The 17,206-nt window shown below is 47.6% G+C and overlaps 1 protein-coding gene across 1 annotated transcript; it reads left to right on the plus strand.

The window, feature by feature from the left end:
* Positions 1-153: 153 nt before the first annotated feature.
* On the plus strand, positions 154-13,989 carry ISCA1 (iron-sulfur cluster assembly 1). Its single transcript, XM_084795890.1, has 4 exons — positions 154-339; positions 7,188-7,241; positions 10,487-10,592; positions 12,439-13,989. Exons 1-4 carry the CDS (start codon positions 259-261, stop codon positions 12,585-12,587), a joined length of 390 nt encoding a protein of 129 aa, XP_084652016.1. The 5' UTR covers positions 154-258; the 3' UTR covers positions 12,588-13,989.
* The last annotated feature ends 3,217 nt before the right edge of the window (positions 13,990-17,206 follow it).

The following is a 17,206-nucleotide window of genomic DNA, read 5'->3' on the forward strand; positions in this document are numbered from 1 at the left end:
ATTGCACTTCCGGTAGCACCGTGACCGCGAAGCCCGCAAGGTCATAGGTCACGTCCCGTGCTTCGTCAGCGGTGACGGCCACGCGGCCCGGCCCGTCACTCACCGGGACTGTCCAATGGTGGCGCGGGGCGGGCAGTACAGGGCGGAGCCTGTGGCGCCTGCGCAGGAGCTTGTGGCGTCAAAGCGCCCGCCGTGTCCATGGAGAGAGGCTGAAGGTCCCACGCTCCAGCCCGAGGCTGCGGGCGCCGCGACGTCAACATGTCGGCGTCGTTGGTCCGCGCCACGGTGCGGGCCGTGAGCAAAAGGAAGCTGCAGCCCACGCGGGCGGCGCTCACGCTGGTGAGTCTCGTCCGCGGGGAGGCGGCCACCCGGGGCGCGGGCAGGGCAAGCCTGGCCCGCAGACTACGGCTCCCGGCGGGCCGTGCGCGGAGCTCTGGGGAGCGGACGGGCTGTAGGTGCCGCCGCCGGGCGGCCGTTTGCGGCCGAGGTCACAGCGTTCTGGGAGAAAGGTCACGCAGGGAACGCGCTGAGGAGCCTCGCGGCTCTGGGTAGCCATCCTGGAGGCATTTAGGACTGTTACCTCCGTCACCCGGGAGGCAAGCTCAGGATCCGTGCAGACGGGAAAATCATTCCGTCTAGATGGGGCCCTGGAATCTGCTCCACCCAGTATCCTACGGGGAGGCTCTTGCCAAATAATTAGTTGAAGTAAAATAGAAGGGAGTCGTGACCAAGTGGCAGAATCTGTCTTTATGATAGGTTATTGTTTGGGCCCTTCAGTTTGTCCCCAATTATCAGGCTGCATTCTTTCTCCTCTAGAGCAGGCTTGTTTTCATCTCCGCACGTATGCCATGGAATCTGTGCAAACACAATTCTGGCTATATTTTACTCAGACTATAACAAAATCCTCATACAAGTAATAAATAGTAGGTCCCAGAAAACTCGGCCTACCGGACCAGTTGTTGCTGCTGCTACTGCTCCTGTTGCTGTATGATTGGCTAGGGGGTGTTGTTGTTGTTGTTGTTGTTGTAAAGCACCATTTGGCATATTACTTTTATACTTGGGAATATTTGAGCTTCCCTGTCTTTCTTTTCCTACCTTTTCTGCACACATCATCAAGACCTGCTATGTTTCGTGACAAGAAATAAGTGGGTTACCCGGATCCCGCCCTCCAGAGGCCATGCTTACAAGGGGTATCATCGCATTTGCACAGGCCTGGTCTCTGTCCGTGCAGTAGAATCTGCTTGCTTATGTCCTGTCGTAGCAGATGTCAGTAAACACCCTCTCCGCGTTGCCTGGCTTGGCTGTGGAGTCTGCCATCTGAATTCTTCTTGTTATGCCTGCCCCTAGACTCCTTTTCCTGTGACTTTCGCGGGAGCTGGTATGAGAGGAATAGCACATGAGACGGCGCTGCAGCTGGTTGGCAGCTGTTGTGGTTTGCGTTTGTTTTTCAGGTGTTTGTTAAACATTTTGAAGCCTGGCATATAGCAGAAGCCAAAGCCGTGAGGTGATGGTTGAGAGAACAAAAGTAAACTAATAAGATAAACTGATAAGGGTTAAATGCCGCCTGGCCTTGTGGGGTTGACAGCAGGGAATTTGACATGTTGCGACATCTGAAGAGCACTGTAGTGCGTAGTAACTAGATGTCAGCCTCTGCAAGAAAAACACGAGCCCCGGTTATCTCCCTGAGCCGTGTGAGTCCTGGACAGAACTGATGGGCTGGCAGACCGGGTGGTGGGATAGGCTGGTAATGTCCTCACACCAAGAATGGCTCCAGCTCACCACATCAGTGTGAGTTGCAGAGAGATCTAAGGAGAGTGGGCGCCTTCCCACCCCCGTCAGGGCAGGCCTTAATACATAGTTGACAGATGTGACTGGAGAGTGTGACCACTAAGCACCTCCTGGCTGACAGGCAGCGTGATCTCCATCCTTGTAATTGTTGTACGTGGCACAGTTAGTGCACTTCATGAATAGAGGCACAAAGTTCACCTTGTGAGTAAACGGTGGGGCCTAGCTAGTGCCCATGCTGATGCGTGCTGAGAAGCTAGTGCCCTGCACAGGAGCCACGGGAGGCCTTAGCTTCCCAGCACAGCCTGACTGAGAGCGACTGAGGCCTGTGTATGAGGACCTGTTACTTCGCTGGAGTAGGACCCGAAGACCTTTGGAACAGCAGCTAGCACGTGCACGTGGTTCAGAAGCTGTTACCAGGAAAACCTGCAGAGCACAGCCAGGGTCCAGTCCAATGGTAGAGCAGCTGCATAGGGTACAGTGTGAGAGGGAGAAAGGCTCTTGGTGACGTATTGTGTATTCATTGTAAAGAATGTATTTACAGTTGTTGACATTTCGGTCACTAATTTAGTAGCCCTTGCAGATATTTAATTGTAAGACTGAAAGAATGGTGTAAAACAAACACAGAGGGGGGAGGAGCCTCAGCTGGCAGAAAACGTTCTGGGAAGCTTGAGGGCCTGAGGGCCTGAGCTTCCTCTCTGGTTCCCAGATAAAAAAGCTGACGTTGGGGGATGGGGTGGTGCATACTTGTAATCCCAGTGCTGGGGTGGAAGCAGGGAGGGCGGGGCTCCAGTGTCCAGGCACCAGCTAGCCCTGGGAAGTAGTTCTGAAACATTCACTTGAAGAGCATTTCCCAGCATCCTCACAGCAAAACAGCCTTGGAAGAATTGTTTGGCTTGTGTTTTTTTAATATTTTAAATTACACTTATTTATTGCACGTGCATATATGTGGGCATGAGTGCCTTTGTGATTATATGATCAAAGGGCAACCCAGGGGAGTCTCCTTCCATCGTGGGGATCCCAGGGATCAAACTCTGGCCCTCAGGTGTTTAGGCACGTTCCTTTACTTGATGAGCCACTTCACCAACCCTTTAATAATTTTTAAAAACATCTTCAATGTGTTCTCACTTTGAGCAGCCATGTTCCTATGGTTTACAAAGGAGCTGACTAAAAGGCATTGTTAAATTTTGTTGGATTTCTTGGGAAGGTTCAGGTTGAGCTGGCCTAGGGGGTGCAGACACAGCAGAGAGTGGCTAGACTTGCAGTGGGGTTCAGGGAAAACCTCCTCATTGCCAGGGTGTGCACATACACCTGGGGCTAAGAGGGTACTTAGCTTCTGTCTAATACCAAGTACAGTGCTACACCTAGAACAAAAGGGCAACCCCATCTGCAGCGCTGTTGGACCTGTCATTCATTTCTTTGGACTAATCAGAACTAATCAGTCCCTCAGCTGAACAATGGCAGCTCACAGAGGCGTGAGGGTCAAGTGTTAAGTCCAGCCTGGTACACATGAGTCTGTCTCCAAAGCAAGACAGAAACAGAGCAGCCACTTGGCCAGTTTAAGCTGCTCACACCCTCTTGGTTCAGAGCTCCTTAGTAACAGAGGAGCACAGCTAAGTTAAGATCCATTTCTGCTCATTTGACAGCAGCTCGCAGACAGTTGGATTCTTTAAATGTTACTTTTCCCTTGCATGCCTTTCCCTGTATTCAACATGTGGACGGTTCTACCACCAAACTTTTTCTTGCTGTGTTGAACGTGTTTTGTTTTGAGACAAACCTAGCTATGTAGACCAGACTGACCTCAGACTCATGGTACTCCTGCCTCAGCCTCCCCCGTCGCCAGAATTACAGGCCATCGTTGTTTAACTGTTTTCTAAGACTTGAGAAAAGAAGAAAACAAGTTAGACAACTTTATAGGGATAAAACTCAAGCCCAGTTAACCAAAAAGCCCCTGTGTTCTCATGACACAGTGCAGTAGGCTTCATTTCACCTTCGACCTGTGCATTCCAAACCCAGGCTCCACTGTAGATTCTAGCTCCAACAAACTTTTCCCTAAGCTATGCCTTTTCTTCTAAGTTTTTTTGTTTTCAGTTATTTTTGTTTCTGTCTATGAGTGTCTTGCCTACATAGATGAACATGTACCCTGAGTGCCTGGTGCTCCCAGGGGTAGGGAGAGGACATTGGAGTCCCTGAAACTACAGCTATGGATGGTGGTGGGCCACTGTGTGATGCTCGGAACCACAGCCGCGGAATCTTCTGCAGCCTCTCTTGCAAGATTCCTTTCAGACGTTGTGTTCTGTTGCCAGAAAACAGACTTATTTCCTTGGCGCTTTTATATGAAATGTGCACATGTACAGCTGAAGACAGGAAAGGAAGCACTTATTGGCAGTCAGAAGGGTAATAAATAAACACATTTCTAAATGTTCCAGTTATCTTGATAAACTTTTCCCTCCAAGACAGGATTTCTCTGCCTTATCCCTGGCTATCCTGGAACTCACTCTGTAGACCAGGCTGGTTTCGAACTCACAGAGATCTACCTGCCTCTGCCTTCCAAGTGCTAGATTAAAAGTGTGCACCACCACCATCCAGCTCCTTAATAAGCCTTTCATTTTTACTAAAATTATGTTTTCTTTATGAAATTAAATTTAGATAATTTAAACATCTATTAGAATATTAAATTTTTGCTTATTTATTTAATCCCTTCCCAGACAAATTTGCATTTAAAAGTTATTTCTTTAGGGGATGGGATTGGTTTTTTGTTTTTTGTTTTGAGACAGGGTTTCTCTGCGTAATAGCCCTGGCTGTCCTGGACTCCTTTTGTAAACCATACTGGCCTCGAACTCAGAGATCGATCCACCTGCCTCTGCCTCCCAAGTGCTGGGATTAAAGGCATGCGCCACCACACCTGTCTTAAAAGTTATTTCTTTTCTTAGGCCATATTGTAGAACGACCACTTCACATGTGAACTAGCAAATACTGGTATATTCTGACAACATTTGATGTCACTGAATAGCAGTATCCTAGGCTAATGCACATGATGACACTCCATACCCCGCGTGTGCAGTGGCTTTTCCTGAGCAGACAGCCTGCCAGTTAAGGTGGGTAGGTAAGCAACGGCCAGGTCTCTCTTTCCTTGTGCTCCACTGGAGTTCCTGGGGCGTTGTTTCACAAAAGATGCTCAAATCCTGGGAGAACAAGCTCAGCAACATAGCCTTATTTTATGAGAAGTACAAATAATGGCAACATTTATAAATTGTGTTTATAAATTGTGATAATTAAAACTGCCAAATAATCAGAGAAAAGTTCACGGTCTTGCTATAACTTAGTCTGTGAGCACAAGTTAGGAGTTGTTAGTTCTTGCACAGTTTGTTTTAATTTTTGACATGCACCTGTATCCTGAGTTAGGTCATTGTCATCCCACACCCCCTCTCTGTTGAAGCCTTTCTTCTTCCTAACAAGCCCCCACTACTTAGAGGTGTTTGGGGGATGTGGAAGGGTAAAATAGGGTTTTTCTGTGTGGTCCTGGCTGTCCTGGAACTCAGGGATCTACCTGCCTCTACCTCCTGAGTGCTGGGACTAAAGGCACATGCCACCACCATGCCTGGCTTGCTAAGCGTTTTGAGGAATGTTTTTGTTAACTCCTTGAGGTCAGCATTCCTTTCTTTAGCCCTTCATGCCGCTTCATTTGGCCTGAAACACCTTAACTGAGGGTCAGGCCTTTCCTGATCACCCTAGCTTTGTTTGTTTGTTTGTTTGCAGTGCTACACAATAAGAAAAATCCACATAAATTATACACCAGTAATTTAAATAGTGCACTCAACATCAGCCACCTGCTTTATACATACTATATGGCTTTCTCTTCGTGTGGGAGTATGCATGTGACGCAGTTGCTGGCACATGCATGCGTATGTGTGGAGGCTGAAGGACATGTCCAGTCTCATCTACTCCTCAAGGGCTCTCCACCTTCTTATTTGAGACAAGGTCTCTCACTGGCCTGGAGCTCTCCAACTAGGCTAGGCTACCTGCCTCCCCACCCCACCTGGCCAGCTTATTGTTTGTTGAGTTTTATGAAGATTGAACTCAGGTCCTCATTACTGCAAAGCAGGCACTTTTCCAACTGAGCGCCTTCCCAGCCTGCAATGCCCACCCGGCTTCCTGGTTCATGTCACTTTCATGTGGATTTTGTACTTCGTAAGTTGGTTGCAAATGACCCTCTTGATTTGGTTCCACATTGTACTTGTACATCATCATCTGTCTACGCTTCTACAAATGAGAACTTGGTCTAGGGCCAGCCTGTGATCTGTAGTCCTGTCCGGGTCCCCCACCCCTGGTCCCCCACCCCAGCCATCCAGCACTGCCTGATGGTCCTTAAGCTTGACCATAAAGGATCCTGCCAGCTGGAATAGCTGATGAATACAACATAGCAAGGACATCATTCCTTATTGTGGTACTCTCACCTTCATTACACTGTGCCCTTCCCTCGTGAGTTTCAGAATGTAGTTCTGTCTGGGCTGCCTTCCCTGCCCTGCCTTTCAGTATTCAGTCTTCACAGGAATCCTAGGGAGAGGATTGTCCCATTAACCCAGTAGGAAGCTGGACATTAGAAGAAAGTATTCAAGATGTCTACCCTTGGACACACCCAGGAAGCAGTCCAGGAATGTTACAGATCAGACCAGGTTCCCAGCATCCTCTATGAGACTGGTGACACTGATCTGAGACAGTACATCAGGACTTTTTTTTTTTTTAAGATTTATTTATTATTATGTATCCAGTGTTGTGCCTGCCTATACACCTGTAGGCCAGAAGCGGGGCATCAGATCATATTAAAGGTCATTGTGAACCACCATGTGGTTGCTGGGGATTGAACTCAGGACCTTTGGAAGAGCAGGCGGCGCTCTTAACCATTGAGCCATCTCTCCAGCCCAGGACTTTTTTCTTATGTTGAAGACCACTGGACTAGGCTGAACTGCTTCTTAAAAACACAGCCTCAAACTTAGTTCTGTCACTGAGTAAAGTGGCTGCCACCGGTATCCAAGCATGTTGTTGGCCCAGAAGCCTTCTGGCCTTGCATTCAGATGGAGCTGAAGGGGACTGACCCAGTGGGGAAACAGCTGGAGGTTAGCTTTTCTACTGACTGGCATCTCAGTCTGGGACTGTGCTTGTTGCAGGGCGTGCAGTGTGTCCGCAAAATACCATCTTCCCAGGAAAGGTGTGTTTCTGCCAGGTAGATAGCACCGTGCTTTCACTGTGGCTCCCTTTGCTGGATGAAATCCACCGGTCCTCTGGCAAAACTGCACACATGCACTTACAGCAGGCTGCTGTAGTGGGGGGGCTCAGCCAGTTGGGATTCAGAAGATGAGCTGAATAACTGTTTCTTTCTTCTTCTTTTTTTTTTTTTCCAGACCCCCTCAGCTGTGAACAAGATAAAGCAGCTTCTTAAAGACAAGCCAGAGCATGTAAGTAATGCCCACTAAAACGTTAGCAGGGCTAAAGTTCTGTTCTCAGGACAAATGCATTTTGTTGCAAATAAGTATGTTTTCATTACCTAAGGTGTTTGGTTTTTGTTAGTTTTTACATTGCTAAAGATTCAACTCCTGGCCTCCCTCAGGCAAGTGCTCTACGGGGAACAACACCCAAACTCTTGAATCCTGCCTGGGGAGCATTACCACAGAGCAGCTGCCAATGACCCTAGACGGCCAGACTCCACATTGTCACTCTTAGGCCAGAAGCAGCCTGAGCTTGTCTGTGTGTGTACTGTGGCTGGTACTCCCCTGCCTCCACTGTATGTCTTAGGGTGGCTGGCAGTGTCCTGGAGCATCCCAGGCCTCTGCCTGCCGCATGTCAGTAGCATCCTCTCTCTCGCTAGGTTGTAACAACCAAAGCTTCTCCCTTTGGAACCACTGTCTTGCATGGTACTTGTGCGTGCGTGCATGTCTTCTTCCGTAGACAACAGCGTGCAGTACACGCAGTGGTTACACTTGTTTTCACCCTAGCGATCCAGCCTGAAGACCTTCCAGCTCGTCATCTAAAGACCTCCCCCCTTCATGGCCTCACATATTCCTGACAAGGTTTGGCTTGTTCGACTAACCTTCTGTATGAAAGGTATCTGGGTCTTCGTGCCTGTCACAGACATCATTTACCAGCTGTTGGTGAAGTGAGCCAGGCCCTGTGTTGTAGACCTGGGAGCCTGGCTTACTGTGCCCACAGAGGAGCTGTCCCTTCATGTGGGGCACTTCAGTTGGGTCACTGAATCACTTCAAGCCACAGTCTGTGGGTAGTCACTGTTAGGCTCTGGGCTTGACAGGACTTCTCACACCTCCAGGACTTTCTAGTGCATAAATTGACCAAGAACACACACACACACACACACACACACACACACACACACACACACACAACTCCATGAAATTAGCCTTGTAGGTTTGTAAGGTATTTGTTCATGTGTGAAAATGTGTGTTTTATAACATTAACAACTTCTTTCCCAAAACTCCCGTCACCTAAACCTCCTGGATTAGAATTCTACATAGACAAGGGTGCCTTTGAACTCACTGGAGATCCACCTTCCGAGTTCTAGGGCTGCAGGTGTGAGCTGCCAAGCCTGGCTTAAAACTGTTTTCAAATACTGAAGAGGATTTCTGTTTGCTTTTGCTTTTTTTGTCTCTGGGAGTGAACACAGGACTTGAGACATTCTAGACAGTCTGCTGCTGTGCGCTCCTAACCCTGTCTTGCACACTCTAATGTCTACGGCCTGATGTTTGGACTCCGGTTTTCTTAAGGGCTTCCTGCTTATAGAGATAGAAACTAAAACTCCAGAAATTCATCCAGGCAGCACATCACATCCAGAGTAAGAAATTTCTTCTAAGCTTTGCAAAAGCACAACTCCTTTGTGATGGAGCTCATGAAACAAGCACCTAACAGTGTCTCTCTCACAGGAGAGGAGTACCCTGGTAGGGTAGAGTCAGAATATTAGTGCTTGACTGTTACTTAAAAGAAAAGGCAGGCACCAGTACTGAGAGCATAGGTAGAGAATGCGTGTTCTCGCTAGTTCATGTCAGCTTGAGACAGCTGGGGCCATCTGAGAGGAAGGAACCTCAATTGAGAAAAGGCCTGCATAAGGTTGGGCTGCAGGGGAGCCTGAAGGACATTTTCTTAATTTATGATTGATTGGGGGCGGGGCAGTCCTAGGTGCTGTAAGAAAGCAGGTGAGCAAGCCATGAGGACCATGCCAGCCAATAAGCCGCATCTTCCATGGCCTCTGCTTCAGATCCTGTCTTCCCCCTTTCTTTAAACTACTGAGATCTTTGGTTTGCTGGTATTTTGGAATATTTTACCTGACTGCCCTAGAAAGGAGGCTTCTAGCAAAAAGACAGGATGGTTGCCAGGTGACAGTATGAGCCTCCATGCTCTGTGTTCACTAGTCACAGAAGCCACCAGAGAACATCGCACAGTAAAAAGTGGAACAAAACCTCTGAAAGGAAGCCCAGGTTTTAAAGGCAAAATAAAAATCTCTGCCATCAAAAGAAGAGCAGAAGATAGATGTGGAGGCGGGTGGGTCTCTGAGTTCAAGGACAGCCAGGGCTACATGGAGAAACTCTGTCTCAAAATTGAAAAAAAGGAAAGAAGAAAAAAAAGCCAGATGTGGTAGCACACATGCTCTCTGTCCCAGCCTTTGAGAGGTAGCAGCAGGCAGGTTATGAGTCAAGACCAGGCTTGGCTATGTAGCAAGTTGATGCCATTAATTTGAGACCCTGTGCTAAAAGAGAAAAAAAAGAAAGGTAAAGAAAAGCCAGGCGTGGTGATGCACACCCATGATCTCCCAGCACTTTGAAGGATAAAACAGGTGGATTATGAGTGTGAGGCCAGCCTGACTGCAGAAAAGCAACTAATGTTCATGATGTTCACGTTACTTCCAAACTATAGTTAAGAACACAAACACTTGTAAATCTGAGGTCTTATATCCACAGAGTAAAATGGAATGAAACTTGTGAATGCTGTAATAGGCTATCCAGGTGCAATTGCGACCAGAACTGGAAAACAGGAAAAGTGCTTTCCTGGACAGCAGGGCTTGTGCGGCTCTCCAGTGTGCCTCTCCTGTGGATATGTTTGTCCTTCCTACAGGGGCATTCATTGTAAACCAGAAAGTTGCTACTTAGCACCAAGTGTAGGAGAAAGTAAATAGTGTAATAAATATCAAAGGTTGCTTTTTTTTTCTTTATTTTTTGCTTTTATTCTGTGTATGCAGGTAAGTATATTAGGCTTTATATTTTGTATTAGTATTTTTGTGTGTATATTTAGATATGTGTGTTCATGTATGTGTCTGAGGCCAGAGGTCACAGAAACAGAGTTTATTGTTGGTCTAGATCTCAAGGTGTAAACCAATATGAGCTGGTCAGCAAGCCCCAGAAATGGCCTGTCTGTTCCTCCCTCTCCAGCACGGAGTCCAGGCCTGGGTCGCCTGGCCTGGCTTCTTATCTGGATTCTGGAGATCTGCCTTAGGTTCTTGTGCTGGCCCAGTAGCCTTTTTCAGAGCTAATGCAGCCCTTCTTGAGACTGCACCTTGCTCTTTGGCCTGGCCTAGCCTCTGGCTTGCCACAGTCCTCATGCCTCACCCCCCTGAGTGGGCACTAGCATTTAAGTGTGAGTCACCACACTTGGCTGTACTGTTAACACTAAGTTTATATTTATTCTCAATTCTCTTCAGGTGGGTCTGAAAGTTGGCGTGCGAACCAGGGGCTGTAACGGCCTATCTTATAGTCTGGAGTATACAAAGACAAAAGGAGATTCTGATGAAGAAGTTATTCAAGATGGTGAGCTCTCTTATTTTCTTGCTACAGGTCCTTTTATAGCCCAGGCTAGCCTTGAGCTTCTGTGTAGCCAGATATAAGAGTGACCTTAATTCCTGCTCTAACTCCAGTGATGGGATATAGGCATATACTCCCATGCTTGGCTCTGGTAGATAGTGGGGGTTTTGTTCCTTTACCCTTGGGCACGTTGTCCTGATGAAGGTTTGTGTCCTTGTGCAAAACCCATGTAAGCACTGCTGGGCGTGTTCAGAATCGTGGAGTGCTGCTGGCTGCCACCTGGTCTTGGTAGACAGGCTTTCTAGGACCTGTTATGTAACTTACACGCGCCGTGGGAATGAGAGAGGCGATGGTTTCCCTGGGTTCTGTTGAACCCGGTGCAAGGAGAGGCTCAATAGCTGGAGAGCTCTAGGTCCAGAAAAGGACCAAGAGAAGCTTTGAACCCAGTCCATTCTCTCTCTAATGAATTAGACAGTTGTGTTTTGTTATAGCTCTAAATATTGTGAAAGGTTGAGGGGAGGTTGGTTTGTTTTTGAGACAGGGTCTTCCCTGTGTAGCTCGGCCTGGAACTCTTGATTCTCCCTCCAGCACCTCCTGAGGGCTGCAATTATAATTACCATCAAGCACATTCTCACAAGTTGTGTTAATGTGTGAAAGTCAGAAGACAACTTTTGGGTGTTGGTTCTCTCACTTGACCATGGTTCTGGGTCTCAGAACGCAGCCAGCCCTGTACAGTAAGCTGCTTTTACTCCCCGAACCTTTCACCACTCACACACAGATCTTGTAAAACCTACTCAAGAGTGAGGTATGGTGTCTCGGGCTTAATGCTACTACCATTGGTGATGGGGATCTTAAGTTTGGGGTTCAGGATAAAGTCAGGCCAGCCTGAGCTAGTAAGATCCTGTGTAAGACACCTTAAACACTGCAGCCTTGGACAAGGGGAGAACACAGGCTCTGTGGGCAGGTTTGTGCATGTGAGGCATGTTGTTAGTAACTTGCAGCCCTTTTGGTGTGAGACAAGCAGGAATTATATTCCCAACAGTATTTCCTCATGTTTCACTGAAATTAAGCAATAATAGCCTTTTTTTAATTATAAAAAATTGGAGCTGGAGAGATGCTTAGAGGTTAACGCTTCTGGATCTTCCAGAGGACCTAGATTTATTTCCCAGTGTCCTCTTCCACAGACAGGCGTTGCACACATACCTACAGCCCATATACATGAAACTCTAAAAATGTTCTTAATTATTTAAAAAAACATCAGAGCCAGATGTGGTAGTATACCTCTGTAATCCCAGCACTCAGGAGGCAGAGGCAGGTGGATCTCTGTGAGTTCGAGCCCAGCCTGGTCTACAAAGCGAGTCCAGAATAGCCAAGGCTACACAGAGAAATCCTGTCTCAAAACAACAACAAACAAAAATAAAGCGGTTAGCAGATTAGAGCTCTTGGTCCCATGGGCATTCTCTGAAGTCTGCGTGTCATTGTGTGGTCTTAGTTTAGGTCTAGTTAGAAATGGCCCATGGAACAACAGTTCAGTGGCTCTTTTACCTGACAGTGTCAGGTACAGATATTTCATAAAATTACACATTCCCCTATAGCAAATTGAAATAAAAATGGGTAAAATACAGTGAAAGGCAAACTGTAGTTTCAAAGAAATGCTATGGTATTTCCACATTATATTTGGTTGGATATAGATTCACTAGCAGGAAGCTGTGTGCCTCCTCCCTGTATGGAAACCCTGGGGTCTCCCAGAGGCTGTAGGGTTGCTGATGGTGCTCACTGGAAACTCACTGGGCTTTGAGCTGCAGGTTCTGCACACTGCAGGCTTTGTGACATGTGTTTTCTTTTCCCCAAGGAGTCAGAGTGTTCATTGAAAAGAAAGCACAGCTAACACTTTTAGGAACAGAAATGGACTATGTGGAGGACAAACTATCCAGTGAGTTTGTTTTCAATAACCCCAACATCAAAGGAACGTGCGGCTGTGGTGAGAGCTTTAACATTTGAAACCTCAGGACTCCAAGCTCCAGGAGAGCCGGGATCTGCCTTGGAGCTTACTGAAGAAATCATGTGACTGTCACATGCTCAGAATTTATAATGTGTGGCTGCCTCGTGGGAAAAATAAAGTGATGCATTTGGAAATCAAGCCAGCGTGTGAAGAGTCCCAGAAGCACGGTACCTGTACTCTCTGTAGGCACAGAACCTGAAAAGCCATTGGTTTCCTTAAGTCACTCTGTATGGAAACTCCTACCCTGCTTTTAACGCTGTAATTGCTTGAGCTAGAACCAGCTTCGTGGTCATTGCTTTGCTGGGGTAACAGGTGTGCACCCAAAGATCATAGTAAATGGCTTGAGAGTTGTCTCCTGGGCTTTCTCAGCCTTTTGCCAGCTCCCAGCCTCAGGCAGGACAACTGTGGGTAACAATGTAATGGCCCTCACCTCTGCCCTGGCCTTTTACCCTTTTATCCCAAAAATGTGGTAATCAGAGGCCTCATTTGCTGACCCTTCCAAGTTTGAGTTCTAGGTTATGATCAGGAGTGGGAACCGCAGGCCTGGGTCTCCCAGGACGTCCTTCCTGATGGTTTGCTTAGTTAGACCGCTCAGTTGGAAGCTCTCATGGTCAGGAGCCAGCTAGCTCACTTAGCCCTAATGTACGGAGACTATGTGTCAGAGCTTTTGTGTCCACCTCTGTGTGCAACTTAGAAGAGCTAGGACAGTTCCCAGCTGTCCCTCCCCCGCAGCTTACACCAGGGTCTATGATGCGCACAGTGGCGATGGGTGGTGGCCTGGCCTCCTCACCTGGTCAGCATTTTGATAATTTCTTCTTAATTTATGGAGATTGCATTAGTTTTTTGAGCAGAAAAGTCTTATTTAAACCCTTTTGTATGAATTGCCATCTTGTTTGTTTAGAACTTGGAAACAATAGTTTGTTCTTACAGCGGACCCTGCCACAGTGGGATCACTGTCAAGCACAGGACTGTGGAGCAGAGCATGGAGGTTCAGACAGTTCCCAGTGTGCATATGCTTTCTGGTTCCTAATGAAACTGCTAGGTTTTTTAATGTTTTTATCACCAGTTTCTTGCGCCATGGTTTTGCTGCATAGTGAAGGCCAGCCTTGAACCCACAAGCCTCCTGCTTCAGCTTCCTGGGGTGTGTGCTGCCGCACCTGAATGGCTTGCGTTGGACCTCTTAGGTAACTGTGAGTTCTTTTGTGGAAGGCCAAGTTCTCTCCTGGAGCCAAGTTTAATGCTCACTAGACTGTCTGCCACCAAAATGCGCCAACTCGTAGTTTCATATGAATGTTGATGCATTTGTATTGTAAATTGAATTATTGATACATCCTTAATCTGTGCAATATTGTATGTAGAGATTGAGTTATCAATTAAAAATACACATCTTTGTCATCCTAACACTGAATTTTCTTGCTGGGGGAGAGGGCTTGGGTAGTTAGCTGCTAAAGCCATGGGTAACTGCCATTTTATGCTGCTGTCTCCAGAAGCCTGAGAGCGTATTGGAGACACTACTGTCTTGCTTTGCTGCCTGTTATGGTAACTAACACACACAGCTACACTTGCATTCCTTCCAGTCACCACCACCACCACCACCACCACCACCACCACCACCACCACCGCACCATCCCTCTAGCTGACACTGTGGTAACCACCACACCATCACACACACACACACACACACACACACACCGTCCATCCAGCTGACACATGCTTGTAGACAACCTCAGGAGAAAACATGATCCCCATTCTGGATGCCTTTTCTTTTGTTGTCCAAGCTTCAGCTACTCTTCCTTCTAGAAATGTCTTAGCAGTTCGGATTCTGTGAGACTTCCCTGACCTCACAACTAGAGCTGACAATGAGCCGGGCCACATTGAAAGGCACTGGTGCTATATGTGTCCATTATGTGTGGATACATGCCACAAGTGTTACAAGCAATAAATAGGTCTGACAGCATCCTTTTCATACATGAGAATAAAGCATAACATCAGGCTGCAGGCCCTGTGCCCTGAGCAGTATACTGCATGTTTTGATGACTCTAGAGACGGGTGGCAGAGGTGGAAGGTGGGCGCAAGGTTATATCCTCTGAGCTCAGTTTTCAAAGACAAGAAATGTGACGGAAAAGAGGAGAATGAGCAAAACTAATTGGTTTGAAAAAATGGCTGGGCAGTGGTGGCACGTACCTGTAATCCCAGCACTCCGAGTTCTAGATGAGGCTGGTCTACAGAGTGAGTCCAGGACAGCCCAGGGCTACAGAGAGAAACCCTGTCTCAAAAAACAAAAAACAAAAAAAAGGAAAAGAAAAAATGTAAAGACTGAGGCACAGGGAGGACAAGGCTGTGGGCTCTGCAAAGGCGTCCTCAGAACACAACTGAATTCCAGCACACAAGGTGCACGACTACACGCATAGCATGGGGAAGCGGAGGCAGGGAGACTGAACAGTCAAGACCAGACCTGTGCGTGCATGGGTGCGTGTCAAGACCTTGTCTTAAAGAAAAAATGGAAGACTGAAAACAGCAACCTGCACTTGCACAGTAAGGCAGTCTGGAAGAAAGCAGAAAAGAGCTATTGTAAAACTCTGAGGAGGGCAGGCAGGGACCAGCGTCACTTTTTGATGTATTTGGACCACAGTTTGAGCTTGCGGTTCTTCCTCTTACCCGATATTAAAATGTTGAAGATAGGAACTCAGCAACTGCTTCAGCCTTCTTGCTCCACAGGCGCATCGTTCTTCCAAGCAGAAGGGCTCAGCCTGCATTCCTAACAGTCCAATCATCGGAGCCTTAGCCCTAGCCAGGAAAGTCCTCATATCCACACAAACCCTGGTGTCCTTGGTGGCACCCCTAAGTGACACTTGGATTAGGCTACCAAATGTTGTGCCAGGAGCCTCACAAGTTAGCAGATCTCTTGCTTCATGAGACCTCAGTTAAAAACTCAGTGTCCCAATCAGGAAGCTCTGAACCAACCAGCCAGGCCACTGTGGTTAAAAATACTCAGAGCCTTTCAGAAGGCCAGCCTGCTGTGCTTCATTGTTCTGGAAGTCTCCTAGCCCTCCGCCCTGCACCAACAAGAATGGCTTTTTTTCCTCAAACAGGAAAGGGGAGTCGGAGATTGGGAAAAACCCACAAGATTGGGGAGGGTCCCTAAGATACCCAGGACTTCCTAGGATTGATTTAGCAGGAAATACTTCAAAAATAGCCTTTCTTGCCATGTTTTGATGTACGGGCAATCAGGAAACACAAGTCTGTGAAGCTTACTGAGCTGTGAGCACTCACTTAGACCTCAAGGCAGCAGTGACCTGGGCCAGAGGCAAGCTCAGCCAAGACTCAGCACAAACTCAGCCTTACGCACAGCGGTCTGGGGATGAAAGCTGACGTGGATCCATCTACCCTTGACCTCAACTGGTGTTCTCAGAAGAGAAAGACACACGGGGAACAGGGCCACAGCCTTGTGACTACATAGACAACGTTGGAATCAGCCAATAGCCCAGAATGCCAGGGTTTGCTGCCAGAAACTACAAGGCAAGCATACAAAAGGTCCTTCCCAGCAGCCTTTGGGGGAACATGGGTTTAGGACACCTTCAGCTTGGATGTCTACTTTCGAGACACATGCAGACTAGATTTCTATTGCCTTATGCCCCTGGCTTGGGAGGTTTCTGAGAGCAGTGTAGTACACACTGTCTGCCAAGTATCAGAATCTCAGGAGCTTCGTCTTGGGCTGTCTCAGCACAATTAAGCATGTGCCTCCTAAAGCCTGTGCCTATGACTTTTTGAGGCTTACTCTCTACTTCCCTACATAGATACATAGCCCCACAGTACTGAAAGACACACTGAATTATGCACAGAGAAGAAGTAGCTGCTGCCCTCCCCCACAGCCCCACCCCTGCATCTCACCTAGTGGTGCTGGGTGCCAAAAGTAGAACAGTGTCTTGGGATTTCCACAGAAACAGTTGCTTTTGAGAGCAGCAGTGGGAGAGAGAGCAAGCCAAATGCACTTACTGGACGCCTTACTGCTCCAAGAAAAAATACAGGTGAGTATTCTATAGGTCCAGAATTGTCCAGTTTTGGACCCTTTTTTTTTTTTTAACATTGGTAAGAAATAGGATGGTGCTAATCTGATGATGATGTCATGACCCATGTACTGTTTCTGTCGCCATGGCAGCTGGCAGCCAAGCTGCTGGAGAAGTGGCTGAGAGCTACATCCTGATCCTTAGGCAGAGAGCAAGAAAAGAGCCTGAAAGTGACACACCTCCTCTACGAAGGCCACAGCTCCTCCTCTTCCCCTGACAGTTCCTCAGCTGAGCTGGGACCAAGCATCCAAACCTGTGAGCCCATGGGGGCCACTCTCATTCCAACCACCACGGATGTGGCAGTTTCACAGGTTCTGCCAACTGAGCAAAGTTATGAGTGGGTACACTTAGAAACTGTCGTGACCTCATCCATGGCCCAGCTCATGGTAGGTAGTTCAGAGAAATGACCAGCTGGTGCCCATGACTCTCGGAATTGAGAAGGTAATTTCTCACGTGTTTGGGAAGCTGTCAAGATTAATTTCAGAACCTGCTTCCTGTGCTTGGTTAAAATGTAATCATGCATCATGTTTGAGGTTTTTGCTTTTAGAAAA

This window comes from Acomys minous, assembly GCF_964271855.1.
Source record: "Acomys minous genome assembly, chromosome: 9".
Taxonomy (NCBI): Eukaryota; Metazoa; Chordata; class Mammalia; order Rodentia; family Muridae; genus Acomys; species Acomys minous.